Below are 13,109 nucleotides of genomic sequence, written 5' to 3' on the forward strand. Positions count from 1 at the left end.
TCTTTCGTCTCTTGAAATTGGTTCGCTGTTATCCAAAAGTGCGTCAAATGAATGCATTGCAATATGTCATTTACTGCCCTCTAACGGTCTGGAGGTACATCATAGTATGATGAAGTCTTGAATAAAGATCAGGGTGTCGAATCACTGAATCTTTCTGCTTGCACGAGAAGCTTTGCTGATATTCCAAAAAAAATCACTAACCTTGGTTCTCATAGTTTGTATAAAATTTGGCAGTAGTTTGGCTAGCTAATTAGGAAAGATAGCTATCTGGGAAGCTACTAGCCATAGCTACAAATTCTGAGTCTGTTAAGAATTGTGCTTCTACAACACATCAACAAACCGCAAATATTACTATCGTGCCAGTGAAATAATATATATTACACAATATAAAACAAGGAAGCAACCTGCCATAATATCTCCTAAGAAATTATCCAATTTGGCTGGGGGTTTTTTTCTTACTTGATAAATTATTACAGGAAATTGTCAATAATACACTACCAACACTGCATAAATATCTCAGTCCACTTTATTTGAATTTTTATTTCATTTTAATTTATTTTCGGTTGTCTACGTTGCACAAAAAAACGTTATTAGTTTGTTCTGTGCTGAGTTTGACCTCATCAAAGTTCGTCTGTGCGTTAAATGTGACGTTTGTCCATTGCACCTTAATGCATCAGCCAATGCCACTGCGTCAAGACCTTTATCATTATATAACATCTTTAATCGTTTGAAACGTCTTGCATTCGTACTTCAGAGTAAAGTTATATAAGTAATAAAATATAAAGATCGACGTAAAATACCTCACGAAGCAAGCTTTAAACGTCACCAACACGCCATCAATCAATGCTGGTGGTTAAGAGTCGCCCGACCGACAAGTTGAGCTTCAGAATCACATCCGCAAGACATGATGGTTGCTGCAGATACTTTTGTCATTTGGGACACCCCTGAGCAAAATCCGAAACAGAAGGGGAGACGATGCGTGAGTGGAAATCATTTAAGAACTTTTTGCATCTATCCGTTTAGGAAAAATATTTTCCTTTTATTTATTTGCTAATAAATTTGAATTGTAATACCTTCAGTTACATTATGACAAGTCATAGTTTAGTTACAAGGACATTTTAAGACATTAAAATCCCCTCTTGTACCGCTAGAGGGTGCCAAACTATTCAATTTGAATTCAAATTTCTCAAACCTAAAAGATAATTTTGTATTAATGATGCTACTTTTGTCTTCTCATCCAAACCCACAGACTTGGCAGACGGGTTTCCTGTTGGGAATCATTGTCATGGTCTTTCTGTTCACCATGTACATCTTAATCAATAGTCACAAACCTAAGGTGGCTAAAATAATGCGGCCAACATGGACCTTCAATGACAAGTATGAGCCGAAGGCAAACGAAAGCAAGGTGAGCAAATCAGTATTACTAGCTCTATCCACTTAATATTAATCAAAACTGATTGGTTCCAGAGTCTGACCTACGCTGAGCAACTGGCACTGGAACTTGTCAACCAGCTGGCCCTTGCTGGAAAGGTGGATGCTGTAAGTGGTCTTCCAGACCTGATTCAAAATAAAGACACCATGATGATGCTGTTTTCTTTCATAGAAAAATCTCACCGTGACCAGAAACGTTTCAACTGAGGGTGACATCAAATGCTGGCGCAAAATCGCTATGAACGCTACCAAGGTGAGTTAACATCAGTCATAAACACAGTCCACAAATGACATTCTCTTGTTGCAGGGTGCAATGTTGGGGAATCTGATCGGAGGTCTCAGTGTGGGCCGCACCGTCGTCATCAGGGGACGAACCATGCCGGACCCAAACAGGTACAGTGCTCGGCCGCAAAGCTGTTCATATGCCAACATGCCGCGCTTTTTTTTTGTGTTGCAGTTTCAAAGTCGAGCTGATGCTGAGCAATAACACTTTGGGTGACATCGCCATGTACATGACAGCTTGCTTCGGCAACAAATCCGAAGATAATAATTTTGTGCGCAACTCCTATCTTAATGGCAAAATGGGCAAAATGGAGGTCGAGCTGAAGACTGCCTTCCCCTTCGATGGAAATTTCTACTTTGAGGTTGTTGCCTTAATTTCTTCCCAAGTTCTAAAAACATGTTAGCATGTTGCTCTCTTTATGGTTCAGATGGTCATCTACTGTGGCGCTGATTCCTTCCACGTGTCCGTCAACCACGTTGATGTCGTGAAATTCAAATACCGAGTCGACGTGGAGAAGATCACCCACGTGAGAGTTTTAGGAAACGTGAAGCTGTTTGACGTCGAGCTGATGTGACTTCATCGTGGCAACATTTGAAGCTCCACGCTTATATTTCATACTATCGCTGATCATTATCATTCTATTAAGATAAGTATGTAAAATGGCAGTTCTATTTTAACACTGCACTAATTATGAAAATGGCAGTTCTATATTAACACTGCAAGTAGAACAACTGAGAACCATGATGCAGTAGTTGAGGTTTAAAGTTGATCTGATATTATTTAGTAAGTAATATTTAGTAAGTATGTCTTTTCTTTACTCTTGTTAATCATTATATTCCAATAAAGACCATTACAAAAGCATGTTTTGTCATTTTATTCCAATAAAGAGCAATATAAAAGCATCTTCTGATCAAAGGGGATCATTTTAGAATTAGCTAGCTGGCTAGCTAGCAGTTTGCTAGTCTATAATTGTACGAGCACCTCATATACAGTAATTTGCAATTCTAATGACACATGAATTTGATGCACAATTTGCTGGGCCACAAAAAATGATGTGGTGGGCCGTATCTGGCCCCCGGGCCTTGAGTTTGACACCTGTGCTATAAACCCTTTGCAATAAAAACATGTAGGCAAAACGAGAGGAAGTGATTTTCACGAGTGACACGAATTTGACCCTGGAAACAGCTGTAACAACGAGTAACCTGCGGCCTGAGCAAATTCTGGAACACGATGTGTGGGCAGCCAGGATTGCAACGTGAGCGAGCGTAGGCCTTCCACGTGCCGTGTCGCTCTAGGTGTCTCGTGCGATAAAGCCTCCGCAGGGAATCTGCACTGCAATTATTAGACTAATGGCTTTTTTTTTCATTATCTAAAATGGCTTGATGAATTTGCCTAGCTTATTTTGAGAGGCAAGTCAAACAGAATAGTTAGCAGTGATGTTGCTAGCAAAAAAAGCTAACCAGAATCAGTTGAGGATTTTGCTGACTGAACTTTCGTGTTATTATTCTTTCTTTCCCCGAGGAGGGAATACTCGGCCTCGGTGGTGCCTGTAAGAGGATCTTTCATTGTGCTCCACTTCTCTCCACCTGTTCTGCTTTCACGGGACCCAAACAAAAGGAGCTTCTCCATGCAGCCTGCAGTAATAAGAGCTGATGCCATTATGTGCGTGGGGGTCTTTCTCGGATTGTGTGTGGCAAAGAAACCCCCTCTGCTCTTGTTGGAGCCATTTTGTAACTTGGTATTGGATAGCAATCGAAAAAAAATGTTCATATAAAGTTGCCTGTGAAAGTCGTCACTTTCCCGCCTTTTTTCATTTAATTTTAATTTCCCTTTAGACATCTGAAGGAAAACAAAGGGTGACTCGGTAACCAGTGCACTGATGTCTTTTCTTATTGACTAGCCACCCCCAAGCTGAAGCTGCGGCAATAGCAGCACCCTGGGGAGTCATGAGAAAGGCCAGTTAAGTGAGATCCTGCTATGGAGATCACAAAGCAAAATGGAGACCTTGCTGGAAACAATTGGAAGATTATTTTCGATTCATAGAAAGCACGTACTTCAGATGGAGGCAAATAGATACATCATGTTCTAAGGCTGGTGTGCGTGGGTGTGGGTCTGAGAATGCTTCATGCCCCCCCCCCCCCCCTCAAAATAAAAAAAAAAATCAACACCTCCCACGGCTTCCGAGAGTTCTTTACGCCACAGAAGCGATTGTGTGAGTCATGACTGATTTGGACCTTCATTTTTCTGTTTTAAGATTAATATGAGTGGCCTAAAAATTGCGCGTGCACGTGGCTGTAAAAAAAGGAAGAAAAGCTTTTATCCTTGCTTTCAGAAAAAAAAATGCTGTAAGAGCTGAGGTCAGCAGAATTAGATCTACATGGTCACAGGATTCCAGCGATTATCAGCCGCCCGATTTTTTTTTTTTTAATATATGTCAGACGTCCATTTATTTTCACGCTCACACATTATAAAGAGAGGCATTTAATTTATTTTAACGGAATGCCCTACTTCGGCCTGTTTAAGGGAATGTTGTGAACACAAAATGTGCGTTACATGAAACAAGCGGAACATCTCGAGAAAATTATTTTGCTTTGGCGCCGCGGCCGCGCACTTATTCGAGCCTCTCCACGCCCACGCAGCGCTGCTGAAGCCTCCAAATGACCGACCGGCATCCGTCAGCTGTCGCATGGATAAATGTGGAGCGTGGAGATTGAAGAGAGTGGAAAGAGCGCAACACTCGCGTGTGTACTCACCAGCGCCGGAAGAGTGGTAACCATGGCAACAGACATCCCGGTCAGTTCAATCTACATCAAATCAGAAGGTATCTAAATTAAAAGAAGGGGTATAAGTCAACTTATTTGCACAAAAGGGCTCGGGGGGGGGGACACAAAAAATGTCAAAACAACTCCGATTTCAAGAAAGTCGAGTGCCCCCTAACTTGTATGCCTCATAATCCCAGACCTGCTCCCTTTTCTTCACAATTTGGCTGGAGCTTGGAGACCATCGGTCTTCTCAGTGGCGCATGCACAGATGCTCCAAAAAGATGTCATCCGGGGATTTATTTATAGGTGGTATTCTATTTACCTGCTTTGTCCCATCAATTACAAGCGCTCGAGTTCCGCTGAAGGGATATGTTGAGTATGGCTTTAAAAAAATTAATTGGGGTTAAAGTCTGCTGGAAAGCAGCACACAGCACTGCCCGAACTCGGATTACACAGAGAACAATGTCATCATGCCGCAGGCGGCAGGTTCCGAAAATAGAGTGGTCCTTGTTATACCAACATTTGGTGCGTATCAACATGGAGATCCGGGGAAATATTGTGTTACGGATCAAGTTGCCATTTGCTGTCTGTTTGCTGAAGACGCTCAGAAGTTTGATTCCCAGTTTCCTTGAAAGCAGTGATCATTTATTTGTGGAATACTCCACAGTATCGTGCCATCAGATATTCATATTAAATGATCAAGCACTTAAAATGGCAAATAATCTCTCACCTGCCTATATAAATAGATAATTTTTATGCCTTTTTAACATTTGAGTCCTAAAAAATAATAAATCATTAAAGAATATAAAGAACATGAAGTATATGTTTTAATTTGCTTCTTGCACCCGAGGCTGACAATGAATACAGTATTTATCAATATTAAGTTGTCATTTCGCGTCCACGCGTGCAAAGAGTCGCACTTAAAGTCCTCCAATGAATTGAGCGGAATCCAGTGGCGGTCCAATAGAAAGCCGAGATCAGCTGCTGCCACTCGTCTATTGGCGGAGAGACTTTAGTCTCCTCCCCCTGATGGATCGCTGACCGCCGCCGCCTGGTGGATGTGCAATCACTCGGTGTGCGGACAGACGAGCGGTCGCGGGTCGTTGCGGTACCTTTGGTCCCGTTCTCCGCTCTTGCAGCCATGGACGAAATGGAGGAAGAGCTCAAGTGCCCCGTGTGCGGCTCCTTCTTCCGGGAGCCCATCATTTTGCCCTGCTCGCACAATATTTGCCTGGCGTGCGCCCGCAACATCCTGGTGCAGACGCCCGACACCGAGTCCCCACAGAGCAGCCGTGCCTCCGGATCCGACTACGACTACCTGGACCTGGACAAAATGAGCTTGTACAGCGAGGCAGACAGCGGCTACGGTTCGTATGGGGGTTTCGTGAGCCTGCCCACCACCCCTTGCCAGAAGTCCCCCAACGGGGTGCGGGTGTTCCCCCCTGGGCCGGCGCCGGCGCCGCACCCGCAGCAGCCCCCAGCGCAGCAACAAGCCGGCTGCCTGCTGGCGCCCATCCCCCGCAACGCGTGCATCACGTGCCCGCAATGCCACCGCAGCCTGGTGCTGGACGAGCGGGGTCTGCGCGGCTTCCCCCGCAACCGGGTGCTGGAGGGCGTCGTGGAGCGCTACCGCCAGGGCCGGGCGGCCGCGCTCAAGTGTCAGCTGTGCGAGAGGAGCCCCCGAGAAGCCGCCGTCATGTGCGAGCAGTGCGACGTGCTGTACTGTGAGCCGTGCCGGATGCGTTGCCACCCGCCCCGCGGTCCGCTTGCCAAGCACCGGCTGGTGCCGCCCGCTCAGGGTCGGGTCGGTCCCGGGCGACGCGCCGCGCCTCGCAAGACCTCCACATGCACGGAGCACGAGCTGGAGAACCTGAGCATGTACTGCGTGCAGTGCAAGACGCCCGTATGCTACCAGTGCCTCGAGGAGGGCAAGCACGGCACACACGAAGTCAAGGCGCTGGGGGCCATGTGGAAGCTGCACAAGGTGGGCACATTTCTTGACTCACACGCACACACAAGGCCAGCCACACACAAAAATATCTTTTAAAAAAATGCAATTTCACAAATATTCTGCAAAATTACAATCTGTTTGTTGATTAAGTTTTGCCATCACGAGTGAAAAACTTTAAGGCCTTGCTTTCTCTTTGCACTCCAGGGCTTGCTCTTGTCACAACCCCCCCCTAGCGCTGCCCCTGGTCGTCATTGGTAACAATAGCCTCACTCGGCATTAGCCCCCAAGTGAGCAGTGGCTTGTTGACATGAAGCAGGGCCCTCCCCCCTGATCCCTGCCCCAAAACATGCTGACGATGAATTCCGTTACCATGACAACCAGTCAGGCCATCACTCAAATATTTGGATGCAAGTTATCAGCTATATTCGAAAGGTTTTGGAATTCTGCATAGGGCTCTTATCGCTTTTGGGGAAGATGTACCTACCTATATGTTGTCACCCAGGATACTGCACACACGTGTATTTGGAGTGGAGTGTGCCAGATGCTATTTTTGGGTTTGTGGTGGGCAGGCAGGCAGCTTGTGTGCTCTTAACGGCGCATGCACACCAAAAATTATGCAAATTGGACATCAAGGACAAAACAGTGAGATGAAAATATAAAATTAGATTAATGAATGAAAACAAACATAAAAATAGATAAAAATGCACAAATGGAGCACATTTTTAATCAAGAAAAAAATCACATATGGGCAATCCTCAAAAAATAGATTAATATTCTTTTATTCTTTTTATATTTCATTAGCATTTTAATTTTCCAAGCAAAATTACCAATCCAATTGATTTTGAATAAATCCAATAATCAAATTGATAGATACACTGCCCACTCCCGAGTGTGTGTGTGTGTCTTAAATAAGGACTCCATATTGTTATAATTATGATGACTTTGGTAGCGATTTCACAGCTTCACAGTTGTGCATTATTGATGAGACAAGTGATGAATTATGAATTTCTCCTCTTGTTCAACAGCCTGCTTGAATGTTTTCCCAAAAAGTCAAAAAACGCTGCCAAGTTAGATGAAAAGTAGAACTTCTCAACTAAAACTATGAGATATTAGTGTGTGTCTGTGTGTGTGTTCACACGTGCATATGTAATGACTCCGTATGGAAAGAAAGTTGCAAGCACACACACATTAGAAATTGCGTTTGTGTTTAGGCGTTAATGAGCCGCTACCGCTAACGAGTGGCTAAAAGTGTCTAATTAGCAGCTGCTTCACGCTAATGTTCTGCCTTCACGTGGCGCTGCAGGGTCAACTGTCTCAGGCTCTTAACGGGCTGTCAGACCGAGCCAGCGAGGCCAAAGAGTTCCTGGTGCAGCTCAGGAACACCGTGCAGCACATCCAGGTACAGCAGGCGCTCTGAGACGGACAAACGGGATTAACGGCGGTATTATCATCGTGTCACATTGATAATCCCGCTCCACTTTTATCTAACGGATAAAGCTTTTCCAAAAATATTTGGAACAGCTCTCACTTGGCAAAAAAGGTTGTACTGAACAATTGTTGCAGTTCAGAAGTTCCCAGAACTTCCTGTTTTCAAAATCTGTTGACCAGTGTAATTGTCAACTGCGTTCTGCTGAAATAGCATTCATTCTTCTTCTTTCAAATTCACTAAACCAGTGTGCTGCCATCTATTGGTTGACAGTGGAATTACACGTAAACAAGAGTTGGCTCTGTTCATGCCACTTACGAACTTGCTCCCGCAGGAGAACAGCGTGGAATTCGAGGCGTGTCTGGTAGCGCAGTGTGACGCCCTCATCGACGCGCTGAACCGCCGCAAGGCGCAACTGCTAGCTTGCGTCAACAAGGAACACGAACACAAGCTCAAGGTAAGGCGCAAAAATAAAATTTCTGTTCGAACCAAAATGGCCAACTTCACGTTGATGTTTGCGTTATCAATCTTATTTTTCATTTTCTAATATATGAATATCATCGATCATTTTACAACAATTTTGTCTTTGCGTCGCTGGTAGAAGTGGGACGTGTTTGGAGTGAGGCGCGAAGAGAGGCGTGAGTTAGTGTTTCCAATTTCACGCTTGGACGCTGGCGAGAATCAATGCTTGGCACGTGGAGGTGTTAGGAGCCAGCGCGACCAAATCAACAGTACACAAAAGCCTGTTCGAATCCCACAAACTTAGATACACAAGTGTGTGTCTGTGTGTGTGTCAAAAGAGGCTTCCTTTCAAATGTGAATCTTTACAAGCGTGACCTGAAATGAACCGACTGCTTTGTCTCCTCTGAGACTCCCGAAGAATTAAGGACATCCCGAAAATGGGATCGTTTCCTCATAAAGCGACAAACTAAATAATTGAGCGTATTATTCGATGTTATCAGTCAGCCAGAGGAAAAACGATTTTTACCGCACTGGCTTGTCGTCCTCTGCGGTTGTCACGGTGATTCAATCGTCCCTCTGTTTGGCCGTACCAAAAAAAATAAAATAAATCAATGTATGCCCTTCTTTTTCTTTCGTCTGCCTAGCAACAAGTGATGGACAATGCGTGACCGAAGGAATGTCAAACGTTATATGTCACACCACACTGGTTGTCGTCCTCCATTTTTCCTCCGCAGGATTTTCCCTCCACTCGGCCCCCCTCGTAGCGGCGACCAGGTTACTGTTTCCTAGCAACCCCCTGGTCCATCTCCGCTCGGAGCGTGTGTGTTTTACTTGAGTCTTTTCAATAAGGAGACGCTTTGGACAGCGCAAGTGAGAGATGGACTGGAAAGACGTGCGAATAAGCTAACGATGTCGCTAGGTCACACATCCTGTGAAAATGTCGCACGTTGAGGACATGGCCAGTCATCGTTCGTCATATAGACAGCAGTGCCGGGAAGCTTTTTCCGATTCGTTCCGTGACGCCAATCATTTGTATCTCAAATTACCTTCCGCCAATGAAATGAATGGAAATGACATTAATTCGTTCCGGTCTCCACCCCAACTTTTAATGCCTTAAAAGCCTCCTACAGAATAGTGTTTCCTGTTTCATGAGAAATGAAGATAATTGTTTTACTTTTTCCGTCAATACTTATATTTCTTTGTGGCCTCTTATTTTCCGTTTCCAGGTAGTGCGTGACCAGATCTCGCACTGCACGGTGAAGCTGCGCCAGACGACCGGCCTGATGGAGTACTGCCTGGAGGTCATCAAAGAAAACGACCCCAGTGGCTTCCTCCAGGTAAGCCTGGGTTTATCTTTCTGGTCACCCACCGAGTCCGCTGACCGAGTCCTTTTGTTTGCTAGATCTCGGACGCGTTGATCCGGAGAGTCCTGATGACGGAGAGCCAGTGGGGCAAAGGGACGCTGACCCCCAGAATGACCAGTGACTTCGACCTGACTCTTGACAGCGCGCCGCTGCTGCAGACCATCCACCAGCTGGACTTTGTGCAGATGAAAGGTACGGCGTTCACTCCTCTTGATGCCTTATTTTCCATCAATATTTTTTTCCTTATCTCCCACCGGGAGCAATTACGACTGTAATCAATATGTGTTTTTGTCAACTATTTTTTTCACCTGTGCGGCCTGGTCCTCCCCAGTGCCGTCGGCTCCCATGCTCCAGTTGGAAGAATGCTGCACGGAGAACAACAGCGCCACGTTGTCATGGAAACAACCGCCACTCTCCACCGTCGCCGTGGACGGGTACATCCTGGAGCTTGATGACGGCGACGGCGGTCACTTCAGGGTACGTTGAAAGCAGACAACTCTGTTGCTAACCAAAAAAGCAGCACCTATCCATTGTGTTCATATATTTTTATTTCCATTCGGGTTTTTTTATTTTTAAAGATATAATAAATAGAAGCTGTTTTTATTGAATCGCAATCATATGGAAATTTTCTTCCTGCTAGGCCGATTATCTTTTTTCTGTTAGCGAACAATCATTTTACGCATGAATTCAACGTCACACTCATCTTCCGCTCCATTTTCCGAGCCACACACTGACTCACCGCCGCCCGGCTATATTAATACCCCGGCGTAGGCTGACCTGCCTACGCACCTCCTTTCCGACCCGTCGCCAAAAAAGCCCTGCGGTGTGTGTGTGTGTGCTCCCCACAGGAAGTGTACGTGGGGACGGAGACCATCTGCACGGTGGACGGCCTGCACTACAATAGCACGTACAAATCCAGGGTGAAAGCCTTCAACGCCAGCGGGGTCGGACAATATAGCAAGACGCTCATCATGCACACGTCACACGGTACGCAAACTTTTGAATTGCAATATTATATGTAGTGCGTTGGCTTTAAGAGCTTGCTTTTTTGGGCTTAAGAAAAAAAAAGAAAACCATGACTCATGTTCATGCTTTCTTTTGATTGCTGCTTCCTTTCCCACTTTTTTTGCTATCAGCTGGACTTGCTCCGGGTGATATGCAGTCAGGTAAGCTAGCTCTCGCGCTTCCATGCTATCTCTCGTTGCTAACTTTCATAACTTGCTGCACACCTTCTTTGCATCTAACTCGCCCTATGTGGTTTGGCGCAGTGGCCTGGTTCACCTTCGACACGGCGTCGGCGCACCCGGATATCATCTTGTCCAACGACAACCTGACGGTTTCGTGCAACAGCTACGACGATCGCGTGGCTTTGGGCGGCGCCGCCTTCTCGCGCGGCATCCATTACTGGGAGATGACGCTGGACCGCTACGACAACCACCCCGATCCCGCCTTTGGGGTGGCGCGTGCTGACGTCCTGAAAGACGTCATGCTGGGCAAAGACGACAAGGCCTGGGCTATGTATGTGGACAACAACCGCTCCTGGTTCATGCACAACAACTCGCACACCAACAGGTAATTGAAAGTGACTATACCTCATGCTTTGATTTTTAGAAATAAATAACAGGAATAATGTGGTAGCATAAATATGCACACCCTGAGTGAAATGTGGATATAAATGCAGCATTTATTGTGGTGGGCCACAGGACGGACGGCGGCATCAGCAAAGGGTCCACCATCGGCGTGCTGCTGGACTTCACGCGCAGGATCCTCATATTCCTCATTAATGACGAGCAGCAGGGGCCAGTGGCCTTCGAGGGCCTGGAGGGCGCCTTCTACCCAGCCATCAGCCTAAACCGGAATGTACAGGTAAAACGCACATCGGTCTTTTAAATGGAGCAACAGCATCCCCTGCAGGCTTCAATCATCATGTCTTTTTTTTTCAACAGGTGACGCTGCACACCGGATTGCCCATCCCAGATTTCTACACCCCAGGGGAGGTTGATCCCACTGCTCAGATGTGCTAAACGTCAGCCCACCCCTGGGATTCATTTTAAAAGCACAGCAAAGGAGGGGAGTTTGACTCCCCCAAAAATAAGCTTTTGGTAGTTTGCGTCATGGCTTTGTGTTTGAAAACAAATACAAAAAGGCATTTTTCTATTTCATATTGCAAAACGTATGTAATTGTTTTTTTTATTGGACGTTTTGCTCTATTTAGTCTTTTTAGTTGCTTAAAATGTAGTAGGAGTGGAATTTAGAACAGGGCAATATTTGATTTCTTTTTCCCCCCCGGGAAGAACTTACTAAACATCTCAAGGAGATCATCAGGCCACAATATTAGGTACACCAGCCTCATTCATACTGCAAGCCAGCGAAATTGCGGCAACGGAGCCTTACAAGTGGCTAATGAGTAATGACTCCCGCTTTCACGCAGAGATCCTGCAAAATTGCTGCATCAGCGCCATGACAGTAGAGCTAGCATTTACAGTACAGTATTTACCTGTGCCTTTTAAACAGAACCAAGCAAATTTCTGCAACTTTGTGCACTTTTGCACAGATATACGGCATTCCTCACATATTCGGTAACTCCCCCCCCCCCTAGCATTTCTTCACCTGTGCCTTTTACACAGAACTTAGCCTTTGTAACCAATTCCGGCGCCTCTGTAGTAGGGACCAGAAATAAATGTTGGCTTTTATCAACAGTATAAAACTTAACTTAACTTAATACTGGCTGATTTTCACAGGTGTACCTAATGTTGTGTTCGGTAAGGATTCATCAACACTAACTTTATCCATAAGGTGCTATATTCTGCTGTATACCGCTGTTTGATACCCAGCAAGACACTGCAGGGCAAAGCTTAGTCCACTGGTGCACCCTATTACATCACTTGCTGCTACTTCTATAGAAACAACAGAGTTCGGCGATAATAAGCGTAATATATATTTATATATATGATATATATATGTACAGTATTCAGAACAGAATGTTATCATCTGGCGTTTATGTCGCTTGTTCAAAACCATCCCTCTCAGACCACCACAAAAAACGAACATTCATAAATGTATGACTGTATGAGTGAGCAAATCAGATAGACTAGCAGATGCTTAATTTGTTTATCATGGCTTTTTATGGATTATGATTGCGCAGTCGCTGGGCGACACTGACGAATATACAGAATATACATATAGCCAATTTAAATGTATATAATCGTGTATGTGCGTGTGAGGCTATTTCTGTTCTAATTTAATGAGATGGTTCTTTATGTCTCCTCTATTACCAGATGATTGCTCCATTATTATTATAATTAAGATGATTATTTGAGCCTAATATGTGTTTCCTGTATATGTGAATATTCAATAAATGGCTGACAAAACAAATACCATTCTCACTAAATACAATATTTATTTAAAACAAAGCATCCAATGGAGAAAG

General features: G+C 45.0%; 2 protein-coding genes across 4 annotated transcripts; both read left to right on the forward strand.

Moving 5' to 3' along the window:
- The first annotated feature begins 810 nt into the window (after nucleotides 1-810).
- On the forward strand, nucleotides 811-2,575 carry LOC148385016 (galectin-8-like). Its single transcript, XM_088356442.1, has 7 exons — nucleotides 811-979; nucleotides 1,250-1,405; nucleotides 1,468-1,539; nucleotides 1,604-1,684; nucleotides 1,739-1,824; nucleotides 1,889-2,075; nucleotides 2,142-2,575. Exons 1-7 carry the CDS (start codon nucleotides 905-907, stop codon nucleotides 2,286-2,288), a joined length of 804 nt encoding a protein of 267 aa, XP_088212568.1. The 5' UTR covers nucleotides 811-904; the 3' UTR covers nucleotides 2,289-2,575.
- A 2,976-nt stretch (nucleotides 2,576-5,551) lies between these two features.
- On the forward strand, nucleotides 5,552-13,054 carry trim9 (tripartite motif containing 9). 3 transcript variants are annotated; one of them, XM_088400033.1, is made up of 11 exons: nucleotides 5,552-6,460; nucleotides 7,731-7,826; nucleotides 8,188-8,310; nucleotides 9,542-9,652; nucleotides 9,718-9,871; nucleotides 10,011-10,156; nucleotides 10,528-10,666; nucleotides 10,816-10,845; nucleotides 10,948-11,251; nucleotides 11,383-11,545; nucleotides 11,626-13,054. In XM_088400033.1, exons 1-11 carry the CDS (start codon nucleotides 5,618-5,620, stop codon nucleotides 11,701-11,703), a joined length of 2,187 nt encoding a protein of 728 aa, XP_088256159.1. In that variant the 5' UTR covers nucleotides 5,552-5,617; the 3' UTR covers nucleotides 11,704-13,054. The 3 variants fall into 3 exon arrangements, with proteins under 3 accessions (XP_088256159.1, XP_088256158.1, XP_088256160.1); XM_088400032.1 differs by having other exon boundaries at nucleotides 10,816-11,251; XM_088400034.1 differs by lacking the exon at nucleotides 10,816-10,845.
- The last annotated feature ends 55 nt before the right edge of the window (nucleotides 13,055-13,109 follow it).

The sequence above is a fragment of the Syngnathus floridae genome, chromosome 16 (assembly GCF_059516105.1).
Source record: "Syngnathus floridae isolate MCC-2025c chromosome 16, RoL_Sflo_1.0, whole genome shotgun sequence".
Lineage (NCBI taxonomy): Eukaryota > Metazoa > Chordata > Actinopteri > Syngnathiformes > Syngnathidae > Syngnathus > Syngnathus floridae.

Coding starts and splice junctions, on each gene's coding strand:
- LOC148385016 (XM_088356442.1), top strand. CDS start 905: ATGATGGTTGCTGCAGATACTTTTGTCATTTGGGACACCCCTGAGCAA. Junction 1,406..1,467: donor CGAAGGCAAACGAAAGCAAG/GTGAGCAAATCA, acceptor GATTGGTTCCAG/AGTCTGACCTACGCTGAGCA. Junction 2,076..2,141: donor ATGGAAATTTCTACTTTGAG/GTTGTTGCCTTA, acceptor TTTATGGTTCAG/ATGGTCATCTACTGTGGCGC.
- trim9 (XM_088400032.1), top strand. CDS start 5,618: ATGGACGAAATGGAGGAAGAGCTCAAGTGCCCCGTGTGCGGCTCCTTC. Junction 8,311..9,541: donor AACACGAACACAAGCTCAAG/GTAAGGCGCAAA, acceptor TTCCGTTTCCAG/GTAGTGCGTGACCAGATCTC. Junction 10,157..10,527: donor GCGACGGCGGTCACTTCAGG/GTACGTTGAAAG, acceptor TGCTCCCCACAG/GAAGTGTACGTGGGGACGGA.